General features: G+C 44.5%; 1 protein-coding gene across 2 annotated transcripts; it reads left to right on the plus strand.

Moving 5' to 3' along the window:
* The first annotated feature begins 1076 nt into the window (after window positions 1-1076).
* Window positions 1077-13574, plus strand: LOC307217806 (uncharacterized protein). 2 transcript variants are annotated; one of them, XM_079979732.1, is made up of 7 exons: window positions 1077-1212; window positions 2875-3063; window positions 5422-5481; window positions 7509-7847; window positions 9960-10035; window positions 11177-11263; window positions 12559-13574. In XM_079979732.1, the coding sequence occupies exons 2-7, from the start codon at window positions 2889-2891 to the stop codon at window positions 13007-13009; spliced, it is 1188 nt and encodes a 395-aa protein (XP_079835858.1). In that variant the 5' UTR covers window positions 1077-1212; window positions 2875-2888; the 3' UTR covers window positions 13010-13574. The 2 variants fall into 2 exon arrangements, with proteins under 2 accessions (XP_079835858.1, XP_079835859.1); XM_079979733.1 differs by lacking the exon at window positions 2875-3063.
* Window positions 13575-16103: the final 2529 nt, after the last annotated feature.

A 16103-nucleotide genomic window follows, 5' to 3' on the forward strand; every position in this document is an offset into this window, starting at 1 on the left:
CAGTCACACTTCTTTGAAGTCTCTCAGCCCCACTCACCTCACAGAGTGTTTGTTGTGAGAGAGGAAGGGAAAGAATGTTAGCCACTTTGAGACTCCTTCGGGTAGTGATAAAGCGGGATATCAAATCCAAACTCTTCTTCTTCTTCTTCTTCCTGCCTTCACACATGTGTCCTATGATTTGTTGATGGTTTCATTGTCCTGTGTAAAAAAACCACGAAGATCCATGAGATCTATGCCCTAGATCAACATTTCTGTGGCTTTAAGCTCAATCAAAATTAAGCAAAATAGAATTAAGCAGCCTCCATTAAGCCTGGTCCTTTCTTTAGGCAGAGTGAGGCAGCCTCCTCAGGCAGCTGATTTTGAGTGTCGCGAGAGGGCAGCAAAAAGTTGTTTTTTATTGTATATTTGTCTCCCAGGGAAAGGCATTTGTGAGCTTTTTCTGGCGCAGATACCAACATAACTTGGCCAGCTTATAGCACTCTACACTGATTGTGTGGTGAGAATCATTTAGATTTTCACATCTAATATCTATCATTGCTTAGGCCAGCCTTGAGAACAATAGAACATAGTACAGAAAACAGCAGCACTAAAATAGCAGCTTTAATGCAACCCATACAACCAGCAGGTTGTTAATAATGAAAAAAGCTTACCGTACCAAAGTGATGGACTATGCCAAAATGGCAAAGCTGACTGGAAAGCTCAGGTACCAAGAGGACAAAAACTTTAAAAAAGAATTGGGAAAAAATTATCATTTACTTAGGGGACCACTGTAAGCAGATGAAAACATTAGCAGGATTTTAATTTCACTTGTAATGTAGCAAATACTATGGATAATATGGATGGATACAAAATACAGATTATGAAATAAGATGTAGTTGAAAATGTTGACGATAGGAGGGGATGTGGGGGGAAGGCTCGAGATTCAGAGAAATGTATATGGATAGGTATTTGGTATTGATATAAACTTATATTTGTAAAATCCAATAAAAATGATTTCAAAATAAATGAACAAACAACCATGCAGGTAGTTTTTTAAAAAAATGAAAAAAGCTTGATTTCTTTTTCTGAAAAGATCTTCAGTGGATGCCTAGAGACAAAAAGAGGGGAAGCCTGGTGATTCTCCATCAGGAGGACATTCCACAGGTGCCACCACTGAAAAGGCCCAGTGTCTTGCAGCTGTCCATGACATCTCACATAGCAATGGGACAGAAGGTACGACTATTGATTTCAATGTTCATGCCAACCATATAATATCAGATGTGTCAGCAAATATGGTGTCTAGCCTTCTTTATTCAAGGATGTGGACCCTCAGGCCTGGTGGCCAAATGTGGCCCTCTAGCCCTTTCTACCTGGTTCTCAGGATTCTCCCCAGGTCACTCCCACTCCTCAGACACACCCCTTATCCCTGGGGCCACACCCCTCATTGGTACTGCTTCCCACCCTTAGCTGTTTTTGCCTGCCTGGAATGTGTCCTTGAACTCTTTTTAAAAAAAAATTATTAAATTTAATTAGATGTTACAAAAAAAAATACATAAAAACATTTAGCTACATAATTTTCCAGAGTGCAGACTAGAAAAGAAGAAAGACGAAAAATAGAAGAAAGAGACAAAAGAAGGAAGAAGAATGAAGAGAAAAAAATACTTTTCTTAATCAATAATTCCAAATTCATACTTCAAACATTACAATATATAAATCCTAGTTAAAATATTATAAAAGACTTCCACTGCATTCACCACACCTCTCTTGGTTATCTAATTCACCTTTACATCTGTTCTTCAGTCACTTCCTTTCCTTAAGTTCTTTCATAGTCCATCTAATCTTTGTATTCTCTGTACTCTTCACAAGGTTAGTCTAAGCACAACCAAACTTTCGTGTTTGATCCCTGTTTGTGTAAATATTCATTTAAGCATTCTCATTGTTTCTGTACCATAGTTTTAGATTTATGCCTTATTATATCCGTCAATTTTGCTAACTCCAGATATTCACTCCAGATATGCCCTTGAACTCTGATGATGATCACAGCTAATTTATTAGCTCCCAGTACATTTCTGAGCACAATTCAAAGTGTTGGTGCTGACCTTTAAAGCCCTAAACGGCCTCGGTCCTGTATACCTGAAGGAGCGTCTCCACCCCCATCATTCAGCCCGGACACTGAGATCCAGCGCCGAGGGCCTTCTGGTGGTTCCCTCATTGTGAGAAGTGAGGTTACAGGGAACCAGACAGAGGGCCTTCTCGGTAGTGGCGCCCACCCTGTGGAACACCCTCCCTTCAGATGTGAAAGGAATAAGTAGCTATCCTATTTTTAAAAGACATCTGAAGGCAGCCCTGTTCAGGGAAGTTTTTAATATTTAACGCTGTATTGTTTTTAATACTTGATTGGGAGCCGCCCAGAGTGGCTGGGGAAACCCAGCCAGATGGGTGGGGTATAAATAATAAATTATTATTATTATATTATTATTATTATTATTAATTGCCTTCTAAACCGCCATCTGAAGGCGATTCACACAGAGGATAATCAGAAGCAGTTAAAAATTCAAAACACAACATATACATTTAAAAACTGACAAAAACCGCTGGGAGGAGTGTAGAGAGAAGAAATGTCAAGGTGCGTCTGCAACAGCACAATCAGATGTCTTCATCTGCCCCGGCTGCAACAAAACATGTCTCTACAGCCACAGCAGGCACTGTAACTCTCCATTGGTTCAATTTCAAACTCTGTAGGCATGTGCCAATAGGTAAAGTGTTTGCTAGCCATTTACAGAAAGCTTAGAGTACCAACTCATGATGTATTAACAGGTGGTTTTCTTCCTTTCAAGAAAGAGACATGTGAATTGTTCCCTCAGATCTTCCCTGCCTCTTCTCCCTTATCTTAAGTGACCCAGCTGCCAATGGCTGCCAAGCTTTATGTTCTCATCAGCTGGCCAGACGGAAGCCGTGTTATCAACATTGAAAACATCAAGGAACCACGGAAACCTTTCCACCTCTATGAGGCTGGGGAGCAAGTTTTGGCCCGATGCCCAGGCTTCAGTGGTCTGTATTGGGGAATCGTGGAAGGAATAAGCGGTAAGCAGAACTCACTATATAGCTATGTTATTGTAAAAACAAACAAACACACTTCCATTAATGGGTGGTTTTTATGGAGGTAAAGGTAAAGGTAAAGGTACCCCTGCCCGAACGGGCCAGTCTTGACAGACTCTGGGGTTGTGCGCCCATCTCACTTAAGAGGCCAGGGGCCAGCGCTGTCCGGAGACACTTCCGGGTCACGTGGCCAGCGTGACATCGCTGCTCTGGCGAGCCAGAGCCGCACACGGAAACGCCGTTTACCTTCCCGCTGGTAAGCGGTCCCTATTTATCTACTTGCACCCGGAGGTGCTTTCGAACTGCTAGGTTGACAGGCGCTGGGACCGAGCAGCGGGAGCGCACCCCGCCGCAGGGATTCGAACCGCCGACCTTTCGATCGGCAAGCCCTAGGCGCTGAGGCTTTAACCCACAGCGCCACCTACTGCCTTGAAAATTTGTTCTATTCGCTCTCCAAGATCTCAGAAGTTCCTCCATTGTTCTGCTCAAAGAGGAAAAAACCCCAAAACTTTAAAACTCTTTTTCCAGGTCTTATCAACTTTGAACAGCCCAGGACTCTCAACAGGACATCCTGTGCCCATAAGGGATCAAAGGATGGCATCCACGAGGGATGCAGGATACGTTTGGTTTTAGCAATTTGCAGCATGTGAACCACAACACAACTATCTTTCAAAATCTGCACTTCTCCAATCATTGTAATGCTGTTCTCCAACACAAATAGGGAACAAAAAATGTGCACATTAAGGGAAAGTGTGCAGAACTTCATGGCAGTGTGCTTAGAGTGTGGGACTTGGACCTGGGAGACCAGAGTTCGAATCCCCACTCAGTCATGAAGCTCACTGGGTGACTTTGGGCCAGTCTCTGCCTCTCAGCCTAAGCTGCTTCAAACCTTGAGCCATCTTGAGTTCTTTGGAGGAAAGGCGGGATGTAAATGTAGTAAATAAAGAATAGTAATACACGTGTTAATATAAATAGTATACAAAATACATTATATCAGGAGGAAATTGCTTGCAAAAATAGATATATTAGGGAATATGAGGACAAAAATGCTGATTTTTTAATATTACAAACATGTACAAACGTGGTGAACTGAGCTTAAGTCTGGGAAAAATGGAGAGATAGCCATCTAAAAGATTTGTGCATCCCTTACATCCACAACACATCTTGACTAACAACCAGCATTCACTGCAGGCCCAGAAAAGTATGGCTCTGCCCCCCCCCCCCACATTAATCAAATGTTTTTTGCTTCCCTCAAAATCTGAGTAGAAATTTCCTAATTTATCCTTGAAGATAACTAGTGTCACAGAGTTATTTAAAATGGTGGTCCTGTACAAATGTACTTGGGAATAAGTCCTGTTGGACCTGGTAGGACTGAAGGTAAAGGTAAAGGGACGCCTGACCATTAGGTCCAGTCGTGGCCGACTCTGGAGTTCTGGCGCTCATCTCGCTTTCTTGGCTGAGGGAGCCGGTGTACAGCTTCTGGGTCATGTGGCCAGCATGACTAAGCTGCTTCTGGCAAACCAGAGCAGCGCACAGAAACGCCGTTTACCTTCCCACCGGAGTGGTCCCTATTTATCTACTTGCACTTTGACATGCTTTTGAACTGCTAGGTTGGCAGGAGCAGGGACCGAGCAACGGGAGCTCACCCCGTTGTGGGAATTCGAACCGCCGACCTTCTGATTGGGAAGCCCTAGGCTCTGTGGTTTAACCCACAGCGCCACCTGCATAGGACTTACTTCCAAGTAAATATTCATTAAACCTGGGCTGCAGAAGACCAACCATGAACCAGATCAGGAGGTCCTTAGTTCATATCTTGACACTGCTATGAGCTCACTGGATGGGCCTTTGGAATGCTTCTGTCTCTTGACTGTAGTCTGCTCATCTGCAAAATGGGCAGATTTCATGGCTGTTTTGAGGAATTCTGAAACAATGAATTGATCCAATGAAATCACTGTGCATATGGAATTTCCCATCCTTATAATTCTCCCTGTGCCTCAATCAACCAGAAATCTGCACCAATGAAGTGAGAAAACCCTCAGAGCAGATTTGGGGATGGGGGGGGGGGCTTAGAGGGTGCACCAGGGCCAGGGGTGGGAATGCAGAGAAAAAGGGGAAGTTTTGTTGGGCAAGCCAGAATTAGGCTCATGCAATGACTTGGAATCAATCCACTGTATATGAATTGCCTTGAGTATTCCAAAGCATTAGGTAAATGGCATGTATTGTTGTTGTCAAAATTTTGTGTTGGGCAAAAGTTGATGACAGTTCCACAGCGCAGTGGGTTGGATTTGCCTGCAACCCTCGTGGAGGTGAAAAATGAATATTAAAAGGCCTTTCTTCCAACAGAGCATAAATATATCCTGGAGAAAAAGCTACAAGAGGATAAAGAACTGCTGGAGATGTTGGGTAAGCAGAATCCCTAATTGTGCTTTGTAAGTGCAGCAGGGGCTCAGGGCAGTCCAGTATTACATTTTCAAAACATAATTCAAAAAGGATCTAAATTAGTATGGTTCCAAAACTTCCTTCTGCATTTTCCCTACCACGCTACACCAATAAATGAGAATGGATATTGCACTTGAAAATTGTATCAAAGGGGAGAGATAATTATCATAAAATGCTCATAGATGGGGCATCCCTACCTTATTTCCGAGGTGGCCAAAAGATTTTTGTGGCTGTCCTTTATTTCATTCCACAAATCATCCCGGCAGTGATCTTCATTCTGCAGCCTCCCTGGGTGCCTGCACTTCCTCAAAATCCCATGCTATTTTTGGTTGAGCTTCCCTATAAGCATGGGGAGATGGGGAGGCTGCCTACCATGTTCCTGACAGTATGAAGGGGAAGGGGAATAGATTTAGTTCCTAATAATAATAATAGTAATAGTAATAATAATAGTAATGGTTTTATTATTTATAGCCCACCCATCTGGCTGGATTTCCTCAGCCACTCTTGGTGGCTCCCAACAGAATAAAACTTCAAGCATTAAAAACCTCCCTAAACAGGGACTTAAATGTGGACTTACTCAATTTGCTGTTTTCAAAAGGAATATGTGAACACAGCCTTCAAAATTCAGTGCAATTCTTTGGCCAAGAAATGTCTACAAGGATGCAGGTATTTGGCTAATTTTTGCATATAAATGCATATAGTAGTGAAAGTATAAAAAATGCATTTAATTGGAGAAAATGGCTTTGCAGAAATGTGTATATTAAGAGAAGCACACACTAAAATGCTGATGAATTTTCATGAGGACTTTTTTTTTTAAATCACAAACTGAAGTGGAGATATGGAGAACTGAATTTAAGATTGGAAAAATGAGAAACTGGGAGAAACTAAAACTGGCATCTCTACCTGACAGCTGTGAACTGTTGTTTTTAAAAGAGTTTCCTTAGAAGAAAAATCAGCAGGCACACAAATGTCAGACACTTGTTACCCAGCCTTCCCACTTTCCTATAACTGAGATAAACTGGGGAAGATAACTTTTCCTTTGGCTTCTTTTTCATATCAGGAAGTGTGGGCAGCTAGGGAGGCTGCAGAGCTCTAGAGAAATGTCTAATGGAACGAAAACACACACACACACACACACACACACAATCACTTAGTGTGATGGTCAGAGTGTTGGACCAGGACCTAGGAGACCAGGGTTCTGGTCTTCACTAAGCCATGAAGCTCACTGGGTGACCTTGGGCCAGGCATTGTCTCTCAGCTTAACCAACCTCACAGGTTTGTTGCAAGGATAAATTGGGGAGCAAGAAAAGGTAGAGGAAAGGTAGAGTGCAAATGTAATAATCAATAAATGTTCTTCCTGGCCCCTCTCACACATGCTGCTCTGTACATGTGGAATGCTTGCTGGGCAGCTGGACCTGCTGCTGTCAGTCTGCACTGACAATATTTAGCTAGATCAACCAATGCTCTGACTCGGTGTCAGATACCATCCTACATTCCTAAAAAGTTTAGGAAGCAGATGCTGTAAAAGTTCCCTGCTCAAGTTCCTGGAAGGCCACTGCCCATCACAGTAGATGACAATGTGGGACAAGACAGACTAGTCTGTGTAAGGCAATTCTCAATATGGAATATTCTAATCATGCTAAACAGTGCAATTCTTTGGCCAACAAATCTGTACAGTGGTACCTCTGGTTACGTCCGCTTCATGTTACGTTCTTCCAGGTTACGTCCCGCGGCGACCCGGAAGTACCGGAAAGGGTTACTTCCAGGTTTCGCCACTCGCGCATGCACAGATGTGGAAAATGACATCACGCGCATGCGCATAAGCGGTGAATTATGACCCGCTCATGTGCAGACACACAGTTGCGGGTTGCGCTCTTTTCATGTTGCGAACGGGCCTCCAGAACGGATCCCATTCGTAACCAGAGGTACCACTGTAGAAGCAAGAATAACACACACAGTGTTATTGTTTGATGCACTTTTCCTGATTTCAGATGATCAGTCGGCAGTGCAGAATCTGGGGCCACCACAGCCAAAGAGGTCCAGAAAGTCCTTTCCCAAGTGGAACCCAGGGAATGGTTTGAAGAAATGCCCCAGTGATAAAGATGTCGAGACCACTGTGGAAGATGAAGAGACTGATCTCCAGCAAGATCCTGCAACCTCCTCTGGCCTTAGAGAGGTGCGCACCCTTGGTGTCATGATGAGGTCCCATTCCTCTGAGCCAACCGCTCCTCACTCTTCTACTCCCTTTCATGTATCACCTCCTTTCCTAACAATATCTTCTGCTGGGGCATTCCCAAGAGGGACAACGAGGCCAAGCCCAGCAACCAGAGGTAAAACATCTGTTATGATCAAAGAATGGAATGAGGGTGCAACAAGTGTACAGCAAATGTGAGATGATTACATTCATTTGTATTCCCAGCTTATGAGCCTGCTAATTCGTATGCCATGTGTTCTGAGTTGTGGGAAATTGCAGTCAAACATAACTATGCACAAGTGCTAGTTAGTGCATGAAAGAGCTGCAGGGGTCAGCAAACTTTTTCAGCAGGGGGCCGGTCCACTGGCCCTCAGACCTTGGGGGGGGGGCAGACTATATTTTGGAGAAATAAAAAAGAACGAATTCCTATGCCCCACAAATAACCCAGAGATGCATTTTAAATAAAAGGGCACATTCTACTCAAGTAAAAACATGGGACCGGACTGAGAAGGCGATTGGGCTGGATCTGGCCCCCGGGCCTTAGTTTGCCTACCCATGAGCTAAGGCAATAGAGCTGAAGTCCTAGGCTCAGATAGGTCACTCCCCCTTTTCTCCAATAAGGGAGGAATGTAACTGATCGAGGAAGACGTGCTCCAAGCTTAGAGCATGTGTTTGAAGCTACACTAGTGGCCAAAATTGTGGGAACCTTTTGGGGAAAGTGTATTTCTGAGGTTTGATGGCTCATAACAGCTGATTGGCTCTCTAAACACTCATGCTCATTGGCTACATTCAAATGAAATCAATCACCCTAAGCAAGTTGTGCTTCCTTTTTCTGGCTATTTGGCTATAACTTTTGATAGAAACATATAACTGAACAAACTTTGCTGCATTACATTCTTCAATAGATTATCTTTCCATTGATTTACAATTTTATGGTATTACTCAAAATGAAGTGGCGTTTTGAGCCATCAAACCTCAAGAAATACACTTTTCCCAAAAGGTTTCCACAAGAGTGTTCTGCCTGTGTTTTCCTTGCTGCTGCTTGGATAAATTCATGAATCTGACCTTTGGCGTGCTTTTAAATTTACTTTGCAGCTTGGTCTGTTCATTTTAAGCGGGTTAGAAGAAGAGGAGCGCTCTTTGCAAGTGGACTGATTGGGATAAAAAGATTTAACAGCCTACATTCCTAACGCTTAACAGTGCTGCTTAACTTTTAAGTGTTTAAACTCTGCTATTGGAGACTCTCTCCTGCTGGAGAGTGAGTTTAATCCCATGTTTTGAATCCAGGCACCCAGCTGATTCTTTTGCTATTCGCCCCACATGCATGGGTCACAAGGATCATATATTTTCCTCCCACATGAGTTGCATACAGAATTTCCTCCCATGCAAGGGCTTCCTTCCCAATGTGAAGGAGGAAACCCAAGGCATACAAAGGAATGACCTTGTGGCTCTTCTCCCTCCATTGAAATGACTGATAAATTGTGGGTTTGAGGGGCTTCCTGTGAGCATAGAAGCATATATGAGGTTCCTGAGCATGAAGATGCGTTTATCATTATTGAAAGATCTACATTGGCTCCCAGTACGTTTCTGAGCACAATTCAAAGTGTTGGTGCTGACCTTTAAAGCTCTAAACGGCCTCGGTCCTGTATACCTGAAGGAGCGTCTCCACCTCCATCATTCTGTCAGGACACTGAGGTCCAGCACCGAGGGCCTTCTGGCAGTTCCCTCACTGCAAGAAGCCAACTTACAGGGAACCAGGCAGAGGGACTTCTCGGGAGTGGCACCCATCCTGTGGAACACCCTCCCACCAGATGTCAAAGAGAAGAACAACTACCAGACTTTTAGAAGACATCTGAAGGCAGCCCTGTTTAGGGAAGCTTTTAATGTTTAACAGACCACTGTATTTTAATATTTGTTGGAAGCCACCCAGAGTGGCTGGGGAGACCCAGCCAGGTGGGCAGGGTATAAATAAATTGTTGTTGTTGTTGTTGTTGTTGTTGTTGTTACATTGAATTACATTTGGAGCCGACTCTACAGTAACATTAGACTGGATCTTCTCCTCAGTATCTCTGCCAAAGAAATCAGAAAACACATCAAAATGGGTACCTAAATGCTGTTGAATCCTTAGAAGGCCATCACTTTAATGTGGTGGTCATAAATGTATTGGTTGCACTTAGAACAACAAAGGGGTTTTCATCTGCCGTGTTTAATTTTACATAATCTTTCCTTATCCTATCTCCTTTTTTAGATTACAATAACATATCAACTAGGAGGAGGTCTGATGATCCTCTGGCCCAATGTCAGAAACATATCTTCATAAACAAGTAATGTATTCCCCCCAAAAAAAACCCAAATTGTACAAATGTGTCATGGTATACGGATCAAGCATTTTCATTTTCATTAAGAGTAGGGGTTGGGGAGAAGTTCAATTTGGTTCACGTTTAAAGGCCAAGCTATGTAATCCACATTTCCGAAACCCAGCCAACCTTTGAAATTTGCACTTCTCTGAATTTTGCAATGCCATTCTCTGTCCAAGTACAAAAATGCATATACTAGGGTAAAGTGTCCCTAAAAATGCATATATTAATGAAAGAACACAAAAATGCATTGTATAAGGGAAAACCGCTTTGAAGGAATGTATCTATTAGGCAAATTTTTCAAAGAAATGTGGAAACATTAACAGAGGAGAAATGAGAATCCAAAACTGACAGATTCACCCATCCCTAATTAGGAGTGCAATTCAATTCCTGACAAAATGTGTTAAGAGGATTTTAAGTTGAGCGGCGAATATGCATAATCACCAGCCATTGTGCACATTCACCAGCCCTCATGGAGAATGTGCACATAATCCTCCCATGGAGAGGTAATTGTGCACATTTCCTAGTTAATATACACAAACAGGCCTTGGAGGATGTGCATATGGTGAATGAATTTTGTTTACACTTGGGAGAAGAAGATGGTTACAGAATATTTTGCTCAGCTAGAGATGAAAGCAGGTGAGCTGCATAATGTGCAGGAGGGTTGTGCTAAGACACAGGTGGGGAACCTCAGACCCAGAAGCTGAAAGTGGTTCTGGCAGCCACTCTGTTTGGCCCTTGAGAGTTTCCCTAGGCCCCACACCCTTCCCAGGCCACATACCCTTCTCGCTCTGTTATGCAGCCTCCTTGGGTGTTTTTGACTGCTTGTAATGCATTAATAGAATCTGATATAATGTCTCATGCATGGAAAGATAAGTGTGTGTGTGTGTGTGTGTGTGTGCGTGTGTAGACACTAACCAAAAGGGAAAAAAATACATTTGCTTTTCTGCTCAAGTTTGCCTCCAGTTGCACCCATCAGTGTCAGCACTTCACACACACAAAATGAAACAAAACCATATAATCTTCTCTTGGTCTAAAGATAGTGGGTTGTTGCTGTTTTTAATGAACTCTGGAGTCACTTGTTTCAGCTATCTGTTTGTTCTTCTAGCTGTGACAAGTCAAAGGACACCAATTCTCTGGAAATGGATGGCTTTGAGGTGGCTCAGAAAGTCTTCAGTGCTTGTGAAATGGAAAGGTAATCTGGCAGAGAAGAGATCCATCTGCCCCTAATTGCATTTCTAGCAACTTGAGGGAATATAATGGGATATAGATTAGACATGCCTGGAAACCTAATAGCAATTTTCAGGCCCACAAACTCACCTGGCTTTTCCATTGGATGGATTCTAGCTGGAGTGTCCAGCATTGCTCGTGGTGGCAGAGAAGTGAAATATTTCAGAATCACATACCAGCCACTTACGAGGTGGGTTCCTAACCCAAATGCTATTGTTTTCCTTCTGGCTAGAACTACATAGGGCAGTTCCAGCAGTGGACTGTGACGCCCCTGTGTTTAATCCTTCATAACGCTTAGGCCAGGGTTGAGTAACCCTTTTCAGTCTCAGGGTCAAATCCTCAGCAGCAGATCTCAATAGGCAGGAAGTTTCAACGTGCAGGTGCTGCCACATTAAATGACTAAGTTTTTATACATGAGGAAAGGGTATTATGTAGCATGTGTAGTGGTGCCAATTCTGTTTATCAAGGTGGTTGAGTGGGCGCATGTGGGGTAAGGCGATATATAATTGACTTCCCCCTTTTTGTTAATGAAAGCTAAGGCTCTAGACCTCCAGCTGGAGGTAGCGGGGGGAGGGAATGAATGTGAAGATGAACCAGAAAGTGTTCAAAGTTCTACCCAAACATGAACGTCCTTCACCTTTAGTTCACCTGGCAATTATGAGGACTACTTCCAGAAGTAGCTCTGAGATTTTTGCATTACATTCAACTGAACTAGTTAATTTCAGACATCTAGAGGGCACAAGGTTCAGTAAAGCTGACTTAGATGGCTTGACAAAAATAGAAAGAGAGAGAGAGATGTTTTTGGACAATGGATCTGTCCATAGCTATTAGTGATGACAGCTGAATGGAACCTCCATTAGAAGCAAAATGTCACATTGTGTACCGGGTGCTGAGGACTGGAGACAAAGAATAAGAAAAGGCTGTCATGTTCATTCCCTGCCTGTGAGTGCCCCAGACATCTGATGTTCTAAATTGATGTTCTAAAAGGGAGTGCTAGACTGGTGGTCCTTTATCTGATTAATCAAGGCAGTTCTTAAGTGCTAAAAAGAGTTTGTTGCTATTGCTGCTATTGTTGTTGTTGTTTAGTCGTTTAGTTGTGTCTGGCTCTTCGTGACCCCATGGACCAGAGCACACCAGGCACTCCTGTCTTCCACTGCCTCCCGCAGTTTGGTCTGATAGCTTCATCATCCATGAAATTGTCTACCCTCCTATCCCCCCCCCCCTTTTTAAGCCATCCATGTTGTTGCTTGACTCCTCTAGGGAAGAAAAGATTGAGCAGCTTGAACAAATGGTCCTCAGCCTCCAGAGAGAAGTCCTCTCCTTGAAGCGGAAAGTGCAGTACCTGGAAGCCTCCTCCTTTAAAGAGCAAGAGCCCGCACGCCATCCCTGCGAGGCGTCCGAACTCTTCAATGGGTACACCAGGGGGCAACTCAAAGAGGCCATCCGGTTTGACCAGAAGATCAGCACCGCATGCAAAACGCTCCTCTACAAGCTTTTCAGTTCTGACTATATACAGAGCCATTCCATCACGGGGAGGCGGGGAAACACCTTCCGGGAGGCTAAGCCCATGATGGACGAGAGGTGCATCAAAATCATCAGGGTTTTGCTGAAGCAGAAGTTTGGGGACCATCTGAGTGACACGGTGATCACGGAGAAGATCCAGAACGTGCAGAAAGCTCTGAGGCAGAAATTCAAGACGGAATGTCTCTGAGATGCAACATCCCGTCTGTAGATGAGATGGGGGTTCCCTGCTATGTTCTCACCAGCGTTGATCGGGGCCTTGGAGATGAAAGACACCTACTGTTGACACCCCAGATCTTTGCTGTCTGATCTGGAAAGCCTTTCTGAAGCTGAAGCTGCTACCATCCTGTCATTGGGAATACAGATCTATTGCTTACCCTATGCAGAAGTGGAGCTAAGAGCTGTGAAGCAGGCAGTTTGCCATACACACCAGCTCATAAACTGATTTCCATATGCTAGGAGACAGATGAGATGTTAGGAAGCAGGACACCGCGTGAAGCTCAGCTGGTCATAAAGTGATATCCACATGCTGGGAGCCAGATGAGACTGGAACCTCTTATAGAACAGCAATACAGTCCCAAACAATCTTTTCTAGGAATAAGGTCCACTGAACTCAGTGGGTCTTCTGACTGGATAGGCATAGGATTATGCTTTCATTGATTTTGGATTGTGTTCATTGTTTTTGTTTGCACTACCAAATTAGCATTCTGCCTTCTCACTTTGTATGTCTTTTGCTCTCTCTCTCTCTCTCTCTCTCTCTCTCTCTCTCTCTCTCTCTTGCCTTCTCCATATTAATTGGCTCATAAATTTTCTATTTTATGTTGTTTTTTCTGTGTGTGTGTATGCAAAACAAGAGCCCATTTATTATGGAGGCCTCAAAGAGCAATACAGTTTTTTTAATACCATGAGTACAGCCTGTTCAGTAATTTTTATTTCTTTCCCCCCCGTAGGAGCAAATGGCAGCCATTCATTTATATGGCAGGAAGTCTAGAGGTGCACACAGAAAGCTCAATGGGTGGGGCTGGATGTGCTCCCTACCTCTGGAGAGATGCAGTATGTGGGATGAAGAACAGGGTTGCCTCTGCACTTGTGTGGTTAGGGATTTTAAAATTACATGTATATCCAATCTTTTCCTCCAAGGAGCTCTCCTTCTCCCCATTTAACCCTCACAACAACCGTGTGAGGTAGGTTAGGTTGTGAGGCAGTGACTGGCTCAAAGTCACGAAGTGGGGATTTGAATCTTGGCCTCCCAGGTCTTCGTCTGACACTCTAACTGCAACACCCCACTAGCTCCCTGGCTGTGGCAGGGAGTGGAAAACCTTAGCCCTGAATGTCAAATGTGACCCTGCAGGCAGCTGTGTATCATGAGATCCTGGTGCCTGGGGTGGGTGCAAACACGCCAGAGGGTGGGACATGGAGAACGGAGGGTGAAGGATCCAGCCACGGCACTCCAGCCCTCTCAGCCAACACCGCCAGAGCAACCCTCCCTTCAATGGAGCCAAGCGGGCCATGCTGCACCACCAGCCAGCCCATGCAGGGGGGAGCTTGGCCGGCCAACCCAGCACTTGGTGGGTGTGAACCAGGTGCCCCCAGCACAGCATGGTGTAGTGGTTAGGAGCAGTGGACTCATAATCTGGTGAACTGGGTTCGCTTCCCTGCTCCTCTACATGCAGCTGCTGGGTGACCTTGGGCTAGTCACACTTCTCTGAAGTCTCTCAGCACCACTAACCTCACAGAGTGTTTGTTGCGGGGGAGGAAGGTAAAGGAGATTGTTAGCTGCTTTGAGACTCCATAAGGCAGGCATGTCCAAAGTCCGTTTTGGGGGCTTAATTCAGCCCATTGGCTGCTTTATTACCTTGGGTTAAGAACTTTGCTTCAGGATGAGAACAGAAATCGTGCTCTGGTGGCACGGCGGCAGCAGGAGGCCCCATTAGCTAAAGTGGTGCTTCAGGTTAAGAACAGTTTCAGGTTAAGTACGGACCTCCGGAACGAATTAAGTACTTAACCTGAGGTACCACTGTACGCAACAACAGGGGCAAGGATTCTTTTTGCCCAGAAGTGGAAACAGCAAGAAACTCCGACAGTAGAAGAATGGCAGAATAAAATGATTGAATATACAGAGCTAGCAAGACTGTCCAGGAAAATCCAAGACTAGAGAGACCAACAGTTTGAAAAAGACTTTAGTAAATGTATTATTTATTTGAAAGAACATTGTAAACACTTAACAACACTAACAGGACTGGCTTAAAGGTTTGTCAGTTAAAATTAGAAACTTATTTACAATGATAAGGAATCTCAAAGTAAAAAAAGGAAAGGTAGATGTGGGGAATGAGAAATGCGGATGAAATTATAATTGGAAGTTAGAAAGTCAGTTGAGAGGGATGGGGTGAAGTCGTTGACTAGAGAGAGTCAGAATATAGGTAATGTAAAGGTAAAGGTAAAGGTACCCCTGCCCGTACGGGCCAGTCTTGACAGACTCTGGGGTTGTGCGCCCATCTCACTTAAGAGGCCAGGGGCCAGCGCTGTCCGGAGACACTTCCAGGTCACGTGGCCAGTGTGACAAAGCTGCATCTGGCGAGCCAGAGCCGCACACGGAAACGCCGTTTACCTTCCCGCTGGTAAGCGGTCCCTATTTATCTACTTGCACCCGGAGGTGCTTTTGAACTGCTAGGTTGGCAGGCGCTGGGACCGAGCAGCGGGAGCGCACCCCGCCGCAGGGATTCGAACCGCCGACCTTTCGATCGGCAAGTCCTAGGCGCTGAGGCTTTAACCCACAGCGCCACCTGCGTCCCTCATAGGTAATGTAAAGATATGTAAAATCACACATCATTTTTTGAAAATGAAATGAAATGATGCTTTTGAATTATGGTGCTGGAAGAGACTCTTGAGAGTCCCATGGACTGCAAGAAGATCAAACCTTTCTATTCTGAAGGAAATTGGCCCTGAGTGCTCACTGGAAGGACAGATCCTGAAGCTGAGGCTCCCAGACTTTGGCCACCTCATGAGAAGAGAAGACTCCCTGGAAAAGACCCTGATGTTGGGAAAGATGGAGGGCCCAAGGAGAAGGGGACGACAGAGGACGAGATGGTTGGACAGTGTTCTCGAAGCCACCAGCATGAGTTTGACCCAACTGCGGGAGGCAGCGGGAGACAGGAGTGCCTGGCGTGCTCTGGTCCATGGGGTCACGAAGAGTCGGACACGACTAAACAACAACAACAAAAGAGAAAAGTCAGAGTTACCGCCATTGCTTTTCCTACTTCTGTTTCTAGTCTCAACAAATACTA

This window comes from Podarcis cretensis (assembly GCF_951804945.1).
Source record: "Podarcis cretensis genome assembly, chromosome: 6".
NCBI lineage: Eukaryota > Metazoa > Chordata > Lepidosauria > Squamata > Lacertidae > Podarcis > Podarcis cretensis.